This window comes from Microtus oregoni, unplaced genomic scaffold, assembly GCF_018167655.1.
Source record: "Microtus oregoni isolate MIOR12 unplaced genomic scaffold, Mior012 000000F_ref0000247, whole genome shotgun sequence".
NCBI lineage: Eukaryota > Metazoa > Chordata > Mammalia > Rodentia > Cricetidae > Microtus > Microtus oregoni.
In genome coordinates, this window is record NW_024543059.1 from 28,847,874 (window position 1) to 28,864,206 (window position 16,333).

A 16,333-nucleotide genomic window follows, 5' to 3' on the forward strand; every position below is an offset into this window, starting at 1 on the left:
TAAGATGCATTCTGAGGGCCTCTGTGTTGGTACATTTGTGAGTGTGCGGACTGATACCTTGAGCCCATCCTTGTCTGGTGGGCTGAGATGGGGAGGCATTGAGACAGCCCCACACCCAGGCTGCCTGGCCCATCTCTTTGGTGGCTCAGTTCGGAGAGCAGGGTTTAGCAGAATGAGCTTTGGAGGGGATCCCAGCTAATGTGGCTTACCTACCTCCTGGAGGCCCCCAGCCGATGTGGCTCAACCCCTGGGGACCCCCAGCCAATGTGGCTTACCTCCTTGCAGTTCTCCGAGTTTGAGAAGTGGATGAGGTCATCATTATACATCTCCTGGGTATTTATGATATCGCTGTATTCCTTCTGGCTCAGGTCTTCAGGGTTGATGCCGTTTGCCCTGAGGAACTCCTGGTAGGCCACGCTGAAGGCCTGCCCGATAGACTGGGCTATCAGCTGGGCCTGTGGGACGAACAGGCCTGCTAGACCAAAGCATGGATACACAGGCTCCACTAGGTGCCCATATGCCTTAAAAGGAGCCCTTTTTTGGGCTTAAACAATGAAGGCAGTGACTCTGGGCTCTAGGCTGGCAAAAGCTGTCATCCCACCTTGGGCCACCATGATGAGAATCTCTGTTGTCTGTGCTACCTCAAGTCTAGATACTGAGAAAGAGCAAGGCTTTTGTAAACTCACAGAAAATGACAAAGTAGAATGATTTGCTAAATACAAAACTTTCTTGCTTTAATTAGGAACTGTAATGTATTTTTTATTTTGCCTATTCAATTCTAAAAGCAGAGTTGAGATCCCACCCCACCCCCTGGAGTGACACTTTCATGGTTAGCTGTGTATTCTATTTCTCCGGAATTAGAAGCCCTTGAGAGGTGGAGGCTGGTGTGCGTGCCACAATGCTCTGGTATGGAAGGGTATGCTAAGCTGAGGGCCACAAGGCATGGATCTGGGACCCAGAACAGACTCCATGTTCTCAAGAAGATCACGTCTTTCTATGCCCCAGGAAGAAACCTATGGAAGCCTGGACGCTGATGACAGACAGCTTCCCTGTCTGTGCTACAAACAGGACACCGGGAGGCAGGATCTAAAGAGGCCGTCTCCTGGATCACGCATGCATGCTCCAACCTATGCAGCCCTAGGAAGGCATGGGACTTTGGGGAACATCTCAGTGCATAGCAAATCCAACATCTGCCTCCCCCGCCCAACCCTCTTGCTGCGTGAGCTCCACCTAGCCCCAGTCCCCCCTCTGCTTCTCCTTCCACACACTGCCATTGCCTACTCTGTATGGTGACTCCAAAAACCTTGGTTCAGTATGATCTGAGAACAAGGGGGTCTGGCTTCAACTCTTTTCTCCCTCTGCGCAATGCTTGATTTAAGTGCTTCCGAATGAATAAGCATATCTAAAATCAAGCTGGGATGGATCATAGTCTCCACACACGAGGCCTTGCTTTAAATACTCACTGATTCTAGGCTGAACTGTCTGCCCAACAATGTTCTTGTTCCCATATCAGCATATTAGCAGTGGGTGGATGCAGCAGCCCAGGAACCGCTAGGTGGCGCTGCCGGCCTGGATAAGAAAGGAACTGGTGCAGGAGCACATGGGGTTCTTGAGAGGAAAACAGCAGAGGGAGGACTGTGCCACCACCCATCCCGCAAAGGAGAAGGGCCACAGATTGGGGACAGGGGATCTCAGTGCTCCCACCGCCAAACCCTTGCCTCCACCTGGGAAGGGCGGACTGATGGCATCAGGTGTCTTTGCCCACTGTCCTAGGTTGTTCTGTGAGGCTCTTCCCATCCTCCAACTCATTCTTCCTGCTGTAAGATGCGCCCTCTCCTTATCCCAAGGAAATGCCTGAGAGACTCAAGTTGGCCATGCCATTTGGAAAGATCACCCTCTTCGAACACAATCCATAGAGCCATGGAGTCTACACTGCCTGCTGTCTCCCACTTTCCACTTTGGTTCCCACCTCCCCTTTTGTCCTTACCTGCCCTTGCTGTCCCTACCTCCCCTGATGCCTTCCAACCCTACCCCTTCCCCTTGTGTCCTGGTTTCCCTCCTGCCTGGACAGGAGTCAACTAGCTGAGGCCCCGCTCCAGCCCTTCCCACAAGAGCTCCTTGCTTGCTCCAGTTCCCAGCCAGGCCTGTGGGTATAGGGCTGCTATAAGGCCCCAGCTGAGCTGAGGGCTAGGTGCAAGGGCCTCATCGCCTGGTGGCTTCCTGCAGGTGGGTTCAAGGTCCTAAAGAAGTTAGGAGGAAGCCGTGCCTCGCTCACATCTTCCTGGCTTCCAGGCTCACATCGCCACAGTCATCTCTGCAGTAGCATCTAGCCTTGCCCTAGCCCCAGGGCAGTGAATCCCTACCTTACAGAGGGGCACCCGGGCCTCAGCGGCTGGCCTGGACAGGCTTACCATTGTGTTCCCTCTCTGAGCAGCTGCTCTGGGGTGCTTGACAGAGCCAGAGCAGTTTTTTCTCGCTCCTTCAAGTATTATTTGGGTTCTACCTTCACTGCACTCCCAACTCGATCTCCTGCCCAGTGGATGGGAGCTAATGTCACAAAGACAGCTCCTACCTCAGTCTCTACCAAAAGTTGTCTGCCCTGGCTGTGCCTAGGCTCCTCCCATTCCTTGCTCCTCCACGATCTGCATACAAGCCCCATTGCTCGCCATCTCTTGCTCACAGTACATCTCAGTTGACATCTACCACACTGGCTCTCTAGGACATCCCCAAGCAAACGGACCTGTCTGTCCACCTATGCACAGAACCTCATACGGTGGTGCACACTCATGCACTAGCAGGCGTGAACAGAAAGAAAGGGCTTCTAGTAGAAAACTCCCATTGCTTCAAAACATTTTCAGTCGATGACTTAGGGAAAAGATAACAGCTCTCACACCCTGGTCTGAACCTTGTTTTCAGAGAAAGATTCTACACTGTGTTTCAAATGTTGAACTACCCGGACCCTACACCGATCCAGTAATGCTTGCAAGCCCTCCTGTGAACGAGCCTGCCTTAGCCCCTGCAGAGATCGGTGCTCCCACAATATTGCCACTACTGACAAAAGTTTGGAATGGCCTCTTCACAGAAGGTCAACAGAGAAAAGATAACAGCTCAAGCACAGCCTTCCTGGAGGCTAAGGACCCCATGGAGACACTGGAGCCCCCCTATCCCATGGTCACCTCAGGTTCTGTTTCTGTTGTTTGTTTGTTTGTTTGTTTGGCAGTTCTGATTGACACAATGATCCCACGGCCTCGGCTTCAGAGGAGTTGGGATTACAGGCTTTGGTCACCCTAGGATCTTTCAGCTTTGGTATTTAAAACTTGAAAAAAATGTTTTAAGTTGTTACATGGTTAAAAAAAAACACAGCAAAGGCAAAGCCTACATAATCTTGGTGAAGACACATCCTTCTACGTATGCTTGGCATGTAAGCATGTGCATGTGTGCATCCTTGGCATGTAAGCATGTGCATGTGTGCATGCTCAGCATGTAAGCGTGTGCATGTGTGCATGCTCGGCATTAAGCGTGTGCATGTGCACGCTCGGCATGTAAGCATGTGCATGTGTGCATGCTCAGCATGTAAGCGTGTGCATGTGTGCATGCTCAGCATGTAAGCATGTGCATGTGTACATCCTTGGCATGTAAGCATGTGCATGTGTGCATGCTCGGCATGTAAGCATATGCATGTGTGCATGCTCGGCATGTAAACGTGTGCATGTGTACATCCTTGGCATGTAAGCATGTGCATGTGTGCATGCTCGGCATGTAAGCATATGCATGTGTGCATGCTCGGCATGTAAGCGTGTGCATGTGTGCATGCTCAGTATGTAAGCGTGTGCATGTGCACGCTCGGCATGTAAGCATGTGCATGTGTACATCCTTGGCATGTAAGCATGTGCATGTGTGCATGCTCGGCATTAAGCGTGTGCATGTGTGCATGCTCAGCATGTAAGCATGTGCATGTGTACATCCTTGGCATGTAAGCATGTGCATGTGTGCATGCTCGGCATGTAAGCATATGCATGTGTGCATGCTCGGCATGTAAGCATGTGCATGTGTGCATGCTCGGCATGTAAGCATATGCATGTGTGCATGCTCGGCATGTAAGCATATGCATGTGTGCATGCTCAGCATGTAAGCGTGTGCATGTGCACGCTCGGCATGTAAGCATGTGCATGTGTACATCCTTGGCATGTAAGCAAGTGCATGTGTGCATGCTCGGCATTAAGCGTGTGCATGTGTGCATGCTCAGCATGTAAGCGTGTGCATGTGTACATCCTTGGCATGTAAGCATGTGCATGTTTGCATGCTCGGCATGTAAGCGTGTGCATGTGTGCATGCTCGGCATGTAAGCGTGTGCATGTGTGCACCCTTGGCATGTAAGCATGTGTATGTGTGTGCATGCTTGGCATGTAAGCATGTGCATTCTCATAAGAAAAAAGTTAGGCAAAAATGAACTTATCTCCAAGCGAGAGGCTATGCAGAATGATTTCTTTGGTTAGATAGTTGTGATGTATTTAACAGCTCCGGAAGCACCCGTACTATGAAGGGAAATAAACTTGTTTATTCAGAGACGCAAGTGTGAGGAAAGGCGCCGACTCCTCTCACGCGTGGACTCTGGAGCTAAGTGACTGCTGGCTTTCGGGAGAGCAGCCAGCTCCCCACACCCTGCATCCTAGCCTTACTTACATCCTCTGACTCAAACACGTGACAGATCATCTTGTACTGCTTCTTCCCCTCCTGGGCCCCAGGGGTGGTCTCAATGCAGTCCTGAGAGGCTGACCGGGGCATGCGGCGTCTGGCCATCAGAACCACGATGTTACCAATGTCTGCAATGTAGGAGATGGTGCGCAAGGCGTGGTCCATCATGGTTTCCTGCGGGGGGGAGGAGGCCACATCAGGGAGCACTGAGAATATTCATCTAGAACAACCAGGCTAACACGGAGTTTTGTAACCTTGAGACCAGGTCACTCTAGTGCAGAGGGCAGGGCTGTCCTGTACACACTGGATGATGGTACTGGCATCACTGGCCTTATGCACTGGATACCAAAACCAAAAATATCAGGGTGGGGGTATTGAAGCGGCCCTTGTTGAGGGCCACAGCTCTAGTTGACATAGTGTTTCACAATGGTCCTTGACAAAGTGGCCTGGGGTGGGGCTAGTCAGCCATGGAGGAGAAGCATCCATGTGTTGGAGCGCATCCCAGTAACACGTATGCATTCACACAGGCTGACTCCATGTTCTCCCGGCTTTCCTGTGTCAAAGCCAATGATGAGTTTGCCACAAGTTCTAAGAAGAAGTAGCGAGCCTGCCTGTGGTCAGCAAGTCTCCATAATGGTCCCTGGCCAGGCCCATTACTCTTGATGTCTTTTGTCACTTGATGGGAATCTCCTTGGGCATCTTGCCCATGACCCCTTCCTAACAAGGCTGCACACAAAGGCTCTGAAAAACTAATCAGTTGCTCCTTTGTGCCTTTGTTCTCCTGTCACAAAGGGAAATCTGGTGTTTCTGAGGCTCTGACCTCTGGAGTTCTCTTCCTCTGCACAGATTCTTCCTCTTGCCTTGCATACACCTGACGAGGCAGTGGTTTATTTGCTGCCAAGGTTATGAGGAGGCTCATCAGCCACAGCACTGGGAAGGTGGGGGCCGAGTCTTTGTCAATGAGACACTGGCATCTGAGACGCTGGCCGCTAGCCAGAGCTCCCAAATCTTTGCCCAGCTCTGGCTTCTCAGACAGAAGCTGCCACTGTAGTGGCCTCACTGTCCCTGGCCACGCCTGATCACTTCAGCCTCTACCCACTCACCTGTCCCCACCCTGTAGTCATCTGCCAATGCTCCAATTTTCCATTCAAATCACTGTCCTGCTGCCTTCTCCTTCCAGTTCATTCTTAACAGCGACTTGGAATAAACTCACTAGCTCTCTTGATGGCCCATTCCCCTGTCCCTGGGAGACGACATTCTGGCATGAGCACCTTGAACTCAGGAATAGAAGCACGGTCCTCCCGAGAAAAGCTCTCCTGCAGCTGGACGCCTGCTCTGCCGAGGCCCCAGGCGCAACAGCTGGCTATGGTGATGTGGACAGCTGTCTGTCCGGTGCTTACCTGGGTGTCAGCATTTAAAACTTTGATCCTCTGGGTGGAGATGAAGAGGTCTACTTCTGTCAGCGTCTGAGCATCGCCTTCCGAATTCTAAGACAGAACCACAGATGTGGTCACACCCCAGAGGCCCACCACAGTTCACTGCCTTATACTGTCCTCTAGCGACCCTGAGGTGACATGCAAGGAAACACTAAACCAAAATGGGGCAGCCACTGGAAGCCTACATGCATGCGTGGTGGGGAGCCCCCTTTTGAGCGCGAGCTCTCAGGGCACAGGGAAAAGAGGCAGCTTGCCATAGCAGGGGCCTGGCTGGGGTCTTACTGCCCCCCAGCCCAGCAGCAAGCAGGGTCCCTTGGCTAATTCTTGCTGGATGTGGCGACCGTGACTGTCATTACCCTCCAGGGACATTCTTGAGGGTGGAGACAGGGGCAGGGGAAAATGTTCTCAAAGAAGCTTGCTTCAGATGTAAGCCCTTCCTTTCTACTTAAATGTTCATAATCACATGACTGCCCTTCCAAAGACCACCAGGCGAGACGGAGGACAGGGCTGAGCATTGCCTGACAGTGACATGGAGGTGCAGGAGAAACTGTCACACTTTGTGGTCTCCACTGGAAGCGACTCAGCCCTGGAGCTGAGTAGCTGCTCAAGGCCTGCCCCTAAGCAGGACAGCTTCTAATTGTTTCTCACACCTCTGAAGATACTGATCACCTCACAGTGGCACTGAGATAGAATCCCCGCCCCCCCCCCATCTCCTACCCACCCCCTTCCGTTTTCTCCTGTAGGGAAAGGGAGCCCAGCAGGTGTGGTCCTTTGGCCACAGCCCCAGAGAACGTTGCCGCTTTGAGGACACAGGAAACTAGATTTCTCTGTCTTTGAAATGTGAGGAAAGAAAGTGGGATGGATAACAGGCTACGGTGCTATGTCTCCCATGGGCTTACCAAGGCCCTCTGACACCAAGCTTGCTGGAGTTTTATACAAGTACATAGAAAATAACCAGCATTTACGAAATGACCAGGTCAACAAACCAATGACTGTCAACCTAAGTTTTGAAAGTCTACCCAGGCTTAAACTCTTTTCTTTTCCTTCCTTTTTCTTCTTTTTTCTATTTTTCCTTAGGTGTGCATACCATGACCTTTGCTCCCTAGGCAGGTGCTCTGCCTTGAACCACATCTGGGAGAGAGGGCAGTTCCAAGACAAACTCTTTGTCCCAGTTTAGAGGGTAAAAACTAACGGCCCAAATATCAGAACAACACAGTTAACACTATGAGGCAAGCCGAGTTCTAGACACTCTACACTGTCCAAGCAGATGTCCTGTTTAGGAGTGTCCATGCAAAACAGAGTTCTGCAGACATGAACCTTGCTCCAGGACATGGGAGACAGTAGATAGGAACAGCTCATTAAAATAAGCAATATGAGCAGGGCGATGGTGGCGCACGCCTTTAATCCCAGCACTCGGGAGGCAGAGGCAGGTGGATCTCTGTGAGTTCGAGGCCTGCCTGGTCTACAGAGCTAGTTCCAGGACAGGCTCCAAAGCCACAGAGAAACCCTGTCTCGAAAAAGAAAAAAAAAAAAGCAATATGGCTTCATTCCCAAATCCAGCATTCTCCTAACAGAAGGAAAACCTATGCTCTGTGGTACTCCTTGAATGCCCACCAGAAGTCCCCATGCACAAAGGAAGCCAGGCACACACACATACACACACACACACACACACACACACACACGCTCTTTCAGGCTCACATGGGTTCTACACACCGCTTTTTTCTTGATCTTAGCAGCCTTCTGCACCCTCTGAGCAGCATGGAAGAGAAAAGAACATCAGGAAGGAAGCTGTGGCAAGGTTATTTCAGCCTTGTGCTTAACAGAGAAAACTCAGACTCTGCAAGTCCCCTGCAGGGACCATTGGACAGTCACCACCCTGCTGAGAACACACAATAAAGAGAGACCATTCATGCCTGCCACCCCCAGGCGTAGAAATGACTGTCGACTACTCCATAGACCTGAGGATGGGATCAGGGACCAGGAAAGAGGCCAAGGTGGGTCAGGAGCTATAAGGCCCAAAGGGGCAGGCTGGGTCCAGCCCGAGTCCCCCCTACTTTGCTTATCTTCATCAGCATAGATGGTCTCGTGGTGCCCTCTGCTTCCATCCAAGGAGATTAGCATGTAGTGGGGGCAGGGGGCATTGTTCCTCTTCATTCCCACATTATTCAGCCTCCACCTTATCCAGGGTGAGACAGCTTATATTGTCATGTCCCCTCCCCTGACCTAACTTAGCTTCACCAGTATGGTCTCATGTTCCACCTGCTCATCATCACCTGCTGGAAAAACCACACCGGCCCCAAAGCCTACAGAGCATTGCGTGTGCCGGTTTTCCTCGAGGCTATGCATTTGAGTGACAGTTGATGTATTCTCCCTGCTTCTAGAAGCACTTTGGTGCTAAAAATACACGGTTGGGACCGGATTTAAGGCTCCAAACAAATATGCTTAAAGACTGGGATGCTTTAGAAGCGTCAGTTATCTTTAAAAGACTGTTTCCCAGTGACTGGCTGGACCACATTTAAGGAGCTAGGGATGACTCTGCCCCGCTGAGCATTGGCCAGCCAGGCTACAGGTTTGGGATGCTGGGCCATGCCTGCTTTCCATGCTGGACAAAGCTCCTGAAGCCTATGTAGTCCCTGCTTCAGAGCTCCCCCAGGGACCCACCCGAGTAACCCTCAGGGTCTGGAAGTACCCCCACCTTGACCCTGCTGACAGCCTCCTGAGCCTGCATCATTCGGATGTTTTTGGAGGGGTTTCGCTCAGAGAGCAGCTGGGTGGAGCCCAGGTAGTTGGCTGCAAAGATGATCCCATCGATGAGGTCTTCTGGCTCGCAGGGCCCTGGAACTGAGGAGGTACAGAATGAGTGACGCCCTGAAAGAGAACCAAGGGCTCACATGCCCGGCCCGGCACAAGGTGCACAGCCACCAGGATGGTGGAGCAGGAGGATGGAGCTGTGTAGCTGGCCTGCAGCTCAGTGGAGGCCAGTACAAGTCACACAACTGACACATGGCTGGATGGCTCTGCATGAATGGTGTGGTGAGGGGACCTCTACCCCAGCTGACTGTCGCTTCCAGGGTGACACGCACCCGCTGTGACCCAGAAAGGACTGCCTCCAAACACAGAGGCACTTACCACGCTTCCATGGAGGTACGTGAAGGGCCATGTTGAACTCTTCGGGGACTTTCTCTCCTCCCCTGTCCAGTCTGCTGCCAGCCTGCAGCTTCTCATCCCACCCAAACCAGGCCTCAGCAGGGCACCAGGGCCCTGATTCTATCTGTTGCCTCTAGACTATGGCAGCACCACAGACGCTCTGATGGCCTGCTCAGCCTCAACAGTGCAGTGCAAGACCCCTGGACACTGGTGCCCTGAGCACTGTGGCTGAAGACTGGCTGTCCCCAAAGGCACAGCAGATGCCCTGTGTCTGTGAGCTTCAGAGCCTGCACTATGAAGTGAGACCCGAGATGGTTGTATCCATGCTACGCCAAGTGCAGACTTTCTGCTGTGGTTATTCCCTGAGAAGCTACAGTGGAGCCATGTTCACATGACACACCTATTGTCATTGCTTTAAAGGCGTACACAGATAAATGTGAGCATGAGAGAGGGTGTGCAAAGGACAAAGGATACGGGCAGCGGTAGACTGGCTGCCAAAGGGATCTTGGAACCAGTTCTCCATAGACATCAAGGAAGGGATGACTGTTATTTTAATAAATTGAAGCATTAAAGGCTGCAGGTTAGTGGTTCATGGTTCCTATCCTGGCATCACAGCTCTAGTGTGGGGTCCACTAACAGGCTCTATAAGGGACAGATGGTGACTACTTCACGGCTTGTCCTGTCTGTTGCAAGGGCTGACTTCTGCACTTGAGATGCAAAAGCTGAGGCAGGCAAATGGAACTGAATGTGCAGGGTGTATCCTCTTGAAGTTTTATTTATAACATTAGGTGGGACTACAGTTAGCCAACAGGCAACCTAATGTAGGCTTACAATGCTGTGCCTGCTGCCAGTCAGGATCTCCCTGACCATCCTGCATGGATGGATGCTCCAGTGACTTCCGGTCTGCTGGCATAGCCCTTACACCAGTATAAAGCCATTGAGCTCCCCCACCATGCCACGTCCTTGGGGAAGAAGCGTGCCCCACTGTAGAACTCTGTAGGTAAGTGTGACGAGTCAAGGAGGATGGGAGGTGGTCCTTTCTCAAGCCTGTGTCCAGAGGTGGACACCCTTCACCACGACAACCAATGTGGTCTGGCTGACAGGGTTCCATCTGGAGACCCTTGGGAAGGAGCCATGCTACAGGGCTCTCCTGGGGGCTCTGCCTCCTGCAATGAATAAGCTCGAGCTTTCTGGGCTCAAATTGGCAATCCGGCAAGCACCCAGATGCCCAGCAAATAATCACACCACAGGTTGCTCCTCCAACAGTGGCTGTCACCTTGCTGATGGCCAGTGCAGCTGCATCCTGCTGCTTGGGTAATGACTTTGGTAACATACTTCTTCCAGCCTCCCACCATAGCATAGAGCGTGGTGATTGCTGAGGTCAGAAAGATGCAGCTGAAGCTCTCTGGTGGGTGTCAGGCTGGCATGGACTCTCAGCAAGCTCCCCTAACCTAGAATTTTCTCCTAGACTGTCAGGCTCCTATCCCACAGTGCTACCCACCAGTATGCCATATATACACACAGGCACATGCTACACACATACATACATACACACACATGCATAGAGAGAGAGAGAGAGAGAGAGAGAGAGAGAGACTAGTTGCTGGGGATGGGAGTGGCACATGCTGTAGCTCTAAACCTCACACACTGGCCCCATACTCCTCTGGGGAATGGCAGGGTTGTGAGCTTCCAGCAATGAGGAGCTCTTGGCTCTTGGTGGAGAGCAATAGCCGCTGTGGAAGACACCTTCAATTACTAAAGCAACAAAGTGCCTGTGATTATCTTAGCCCAAACTCAGATGACAGAAGAAGAAGTCTGAGGGAACTGTTGGCACCTGAGGGAGACAGGTCTGGCATCTGGTGGCCAGGCACCTCGTCCCAGGGAGATGGCGTGTGTGAGCCAGCACTTCTCCACGAGCCAGCTACTTCACCCTGAGTGGGGACAGAGGGAGCAAAGGGGTCACAACACTCAGAGAAACTCCTGACCCGTGAACTCAACGCAGCTGTGGTTTGACCCTCTACAAGACTGGGTTGCTCGACATCTCATCATGGAAGAGGGAGGGATCATGAGGTTCCCCTCCCTAGGATCTATTAATGGTTGCTCACGGAGGGATGTCACTCTTCAGGGGCATAACTACTAGCAAGCTAGCAAGCTGTCATATTCCAGTAAATAAACCCTCACCTATGCCATATAAGCTGCCAGTAAAACAGTGGGTTCTCTCTCTCTCTCTCTCTCTCTCTCTCTCTCTCTCTCTCTCTCTCTCTGTGTGTGTGTGTGTGTGTGGGTGTGTGTGTGTGTGTGTGTATGTGTGTGTCCCTCCCTCTCTCTCTCTCCTTGTATGTGTGTCTTTCTGCTTTCCTCTGTCTCTGTTTCTCACACACACCATGAAGACAAAACACCACAAAGACATGAAAAGGGAGTGAAAGGGGGGATTTATTGGGGAAGGGTTTCGAGAGAGAGAGGGAGGGTGAGACGGGGCAACGGGGTATGAAAATGTCCAGAGTTATTTCTCAAAGAATAAAAAAGAGGAATCAAGGCTTTGACTTTCAAATCTGTTGTGGCTGGGCCTCTGAACTTTCTCTGAGTATACAGCTAAGACTTCAGGGGGTGAAGCAAGGGCCCTGGTCAGCCCCTGGGCAGGCCTAGAGAATTCAGTAAGCCCCGGGATTGGGACAGGCATGCTCAAACTGCAAGACAGCCACAGTGGAGCAGAGTGGAATCAGGAAACTCCTCCCCAGTCAGGAATTTCCCAATCCAAGGACCCTCTGGAATTCATAGATCCACAGTAGCTTTCTCAAGCAAGGTCTCTCATACTCTGCCCCGCAAGGGCAAGACAGCTTCAACCATCCCTGTAGCTCTCCAATGTCAGGGCCTCATCAGGCTCTTCTTTCCAAAGGCATCATAGCCCTAGGTCTGGAGGTAGCTATTGGCAGTGATGGTCCTTGCTCAGGCATACCAGTCAGGGGGTTCAGAAGCCATGCAACACAAAAGAACAGGAACTATCACAACCCAGATGCTGCCACTCTGACTTCTGGGACTTCAGGCTGAAGGATTTCAGTTTTTCTATCACAGGCCACCTTGGGCTAAATTCTCTCCAGTGAACGCAGGTCAGAGATGTCTGTATCATAGCTCATAGGCCTGCATTCCCCCAAGTGGGGCCCAGTGTAATAATGTGTGTGTGTGTGTGTGTGTGTGTGTGTGTAAAGGAAGAAGGAGTACTACTATGTTTTGTGGGTGATGCAGAGCCTTTATCTACCCTTGGTGAGGCTCAGCCAATACCAGAGCCTAAGCTAGGTAAGTGTCCTCTCCTCTGGTGGGAGGTCAGGGCAGGGACGGGTCTCTGAATCTGACTCCCACTCTCAGAGGCTGCCACCTTATGGTTCTTTTGGTCGGTTCCCAGGAGACCTGACCAGCGTTCTGGACCTTGATGAGGCTCATGCTCCTGAAAGAACTGTGGACCGGACTGCCTGGAGCAGTGGAGGGCACAGAGCCAGCCCTGTGTGTGAAGGGCACTAGCTCTTCCTTTGCCCAAGTCCAGCAGCAACCCTTAGCTGACACCAGCAGAGGGCGATGGCGAGCAGAGGAACTCCAAAGGCTTAACAGACAGGTGAGCCCGAGTACCCAGAGGGCAATGTGCTGCTCTGAGTCACACAGCATATTGTCCCGTGTGTACAGTTGACAGGGGTGTGGGACACTGTTCTTCCTATGTGAAGCAGCCTTTGTTTGCAGCATGGTTAAAGAGCCTGCGCTCCTGCCCTGGAGAGTCCATGTGCTCTATCCGTGACCTTGGGGTCTGTACTTGGACCTGAGGCTTCTTGCTGGCTCTGTGGACAGGGAGTTGCTGGGGTCTCATGGAGCTGTACCTGGGATCACCCAACTCTGCTACCTGGGGAGGACCATGTTAGAAGTGGGCAGAGGCTGCTAGCTCCAAAACTGCCCGCCTCTCCCTGGGTGCCAGAGGGCAGAGCTGTGGGGCTGGAGCACAGCTCTAAGTGGACAGAACTCTGTGCAGCTGCAGCTGGGAGCCCTGGGTGCGGCTGCCAGATCTCACTCACCAGCCCTGTGTGGAAGCAGAGTCGCAGCCCACCAGTCCTTCACAATGCCCTGGAACTAACCTCATTGTCCCATTTGATGAGAAAGACCATTTCAGCAAAGTCAAATAACTTTCCCCAAATCAGTATCCTGCCTGGGAGGACTTGTGATGTCACAAAACATGGCTCACTGGCTAGAACACAAGCTCATCATGAAGGACTGTGGTGAGTGCCAGGAAGGGAAGGTGTGGCCCCGAAGGAGGAGCAGCAGGCCTGACCTCTTGAGGAGCCTGAGGAGGGGTGCCAGCAGGTGGGAGTCTGTAACACGGGACGTCATCAGTACATCACAGAAGAGAACTTTCCAGGCTGAGGCAAGAGCAGGTGCAAAGGTCCTGAGGTGGCAGAGGGAGAAGCAATTCAGAGGGACTAAAGGACGTCCAGACGACCCAGTGCGAGGAATGAGCCAGAGGTTGGAATAACTCAGAGTGTAGAAAAAAGCGCTGGCCAGATACGAGGACTCTGGAGCCATTCCAAAGGTGGCCACTCTGGCCTAACAGTTGGGGAAGCAGCCCAACCACACCACTTTCTCTAGAGGGACAAAACAGAGAGGAAAAACAGACAGCAGCTAATGGACCGTTGCAGGGGTCCAAGCAAGCAGGAGAGGGTGCTGGGGTAGACCATGAGGATGATGGGAATGGAAGATTCAGTCCAAATTCAGGCTGAATGTGAGGTGCGGTTGAGGGGAACTGGAAAGATGTTACATCTGTGCCTAGATGACTGGAGCTTCTACTCACTGCAAAGGGTTCCTTGCAAAAGCACTGGCCTTGGGGTGGGGCTTTTGGACCAGTTTAGCTGTGGGGGCCAGAGCGCCTTCCAAGAACAGCATAGAAGACAGCCCAGGTTAGACGACAGAATAAGAGTGAGCAGTGAGAGATGCCAACTAAAGTTGCAGGCATGGGCGAGTCACTGTGGGGAGGACAGGGAGCAAGGTGGCAGAAGGAGGCCCCAGGAACCAGCTCTGCCAGGCATCATGACAAGAAGGGGTTTAGAGAGAGAGGAGGCAAGCCCATCTGTACCGGGCTGGCAGGAAGCCATCTACAAGGGGCCCCCATGTACTGGGCATCCTGACAAGACAGCCAGCGGTGACCTTGGAGCAGTTTCAAGGGCTAGCAGGTGGGAGCCAGCCCATAGGGTGAGGAGCGTGGGCGGGGGCAGACTGTGAGCCATTCCCCAGTTCCGGCTCCAAATAGAAGAGGAGGATTGCCAGTGTGCAGGTACGCAAGGCAGGCAGATGGATGCAGTAGGAGGGAGCAAGGAAGAAGAGGCTCCAGATCTTGTGAGGACTATGATGCAGAGGGAAACCTGTCTCCACAGCCTCAGAAAGGCCACAGATCTCACATGTCACTCTAGGGGGACTCTTCAGACCAAATATCAAGGAAGCCACACAGGTCCATGAAGAGCCAACCCATGGGAAGGAGCCCCAGAGAGGGGAAAGAATGGCCTCCGGGCCTCGCTGGAAAGGCTCTGGGGTCTACAGTGTTTCTCTCTTCACACCAGCCTAGCCCAGCAAGGCTCTACTCTGCAGCATCTTGGGCCTCTGAGACGCCACCATGAAGAGCACCCTGTGCTACCTGTAAATTCAGACCTGACAGAGGCAGAGTTGTCATGGATGGGGACAACTCGTAGTGATACGGAGTGGTGCTTTAGAACACAGTGAACGGCAAGGGTCAGTGGCCGCAGGAGGAGAAGCTGTGACAGAGAAGGCCAAAGCCAAGTCCAGCCCAGTCTCCGACTCTGCTGAGGACACCATAAGCATTAGCTTGTGTCTGGGCATTTTTTTTCTGTGGCATTATTTGTAAAGGCAAAAACCTGGGAAGCCCTCAGGCACAGCTGAGCAGGAGCCGTCCTACAGTGGAGTCTGGTGGAGCAGTCTGGAAGGCCACTAGCACCATGCAGCTCCTGGGCACATGGCTAGTGTTAGAAGGAAGGCATGATGGAGAAAAAAAAAATCCAAATTCACCCCAATTACCTAAACAGAGGAAGGTAAGCTCACAACAAATACACATGAAACATTAACCACAGCATAAACCAAGTGTGTAAAGAAACTTTGTATAACTCCCCCATAAAATCCTATTTAAAACTTAAAAGACTTTTATGCATTATGTGTGCATTTAGAAGGAACAGAGCATTTTAGAAATCTGAAGGAAGCCATGTTAAATGTTACAAATGGCTGTCCATATGGAGAAGTATCCAGAGAGAAGACAGGAGGTAAGAAGGATCCAGGACTGGACGCCTCAGCACACAGCATACCTTGAGTTGTGACTTTAGACACATGCAAGTACTTTTCATAGTCATACTGACAAAAGCTTAGCTCTCAGAATTAAAAGAAAAATGAAACAAAGGAATCTGAATGTTCATTTGTGACCTAATCAAACACTAAACACGAGTCAAGCATTTTTAAAAAGCCACCGCAAGACACAGTATTGGTCTGGGATTGACTGCTGTGGGAAGAGAGGTACCAGGGACTCCCCACTCCCCGTGGGCCGTGGAGACAGTTCCCTCCCCTCCTGAGGCCATTTGGTGGTAACGTCCCTGCTGAGCCTTGCTGCGAAGAATGAAGGCTAGGAAATCCTAACTGAGCCTCCAGCCCTGCGTCCTTGGCAACGTTGATATTGTTATCTCTGGGACTGGAGTGTTATTAGCAGAATGAGACAAATGCATAATCACTTTGAGAATCAGAGCCTGGGACACGGGAACAAGAGAACGTGAGTACAAGAGCTATGTACAGGACGAATCAGTATGCGGTGCAACTTTGAAAATATAGCACACTAGTTTTTGTTTATTGAGTATAATTGCATAAAAATTACCACCAAATTTAGTGGCTTAAAACACCAAACACTTATTATCTTGGGAACACAGCTATTTCTCAGCTGGGGCCTCTGGCTCAGGATCTCTGTGGAGGCTGTAGTCAAGGTAGCTGAGAAGCCTGTTACAGTCTTAAGGCCTGAACAAGAAAGGCCA

General features: G+C 51.7%; 1 protein-coding gene across 3 annotated transcripts in view; it reads right to left on the minus strand.

Annotated features, from left to right (window-relative positions):
* Nucleotides 1-16,333, minus strand: part of Apba2 (amyloid beta precursor protein binding family A member 2) — a 212,332-nt gene that overhangs the window by 9,377 nt on the left and 186,622 nt on the right. For all 3 annotated transcript variants that reach the window (XM_041651126.1, XM_041651114.1, XM_041651121.1), the window contains exons 7-11: nt 8,830-8,975; nt 7,848-7,883; nt 6,096-6,182; nt 4,684-4,869; nt 276-455 (exon numbers count right to left, since the gene is read on the minus strand). In XM_041651126.1, coding sequence (XP_041507060.1) covers nt 276-455; nt 4,684-4,869; nt 6,096-6,182; nt 7,848-7,883; nt 8,830-8,975 — 635 coding nt within the window. The remainder of the gene's footprint in view (nt 1-275; nt 456-4,683; nt 4,870-6,095; nt 6,183-7,847; nt 7,884-8,829; nt 8,976-16,333) is intronic.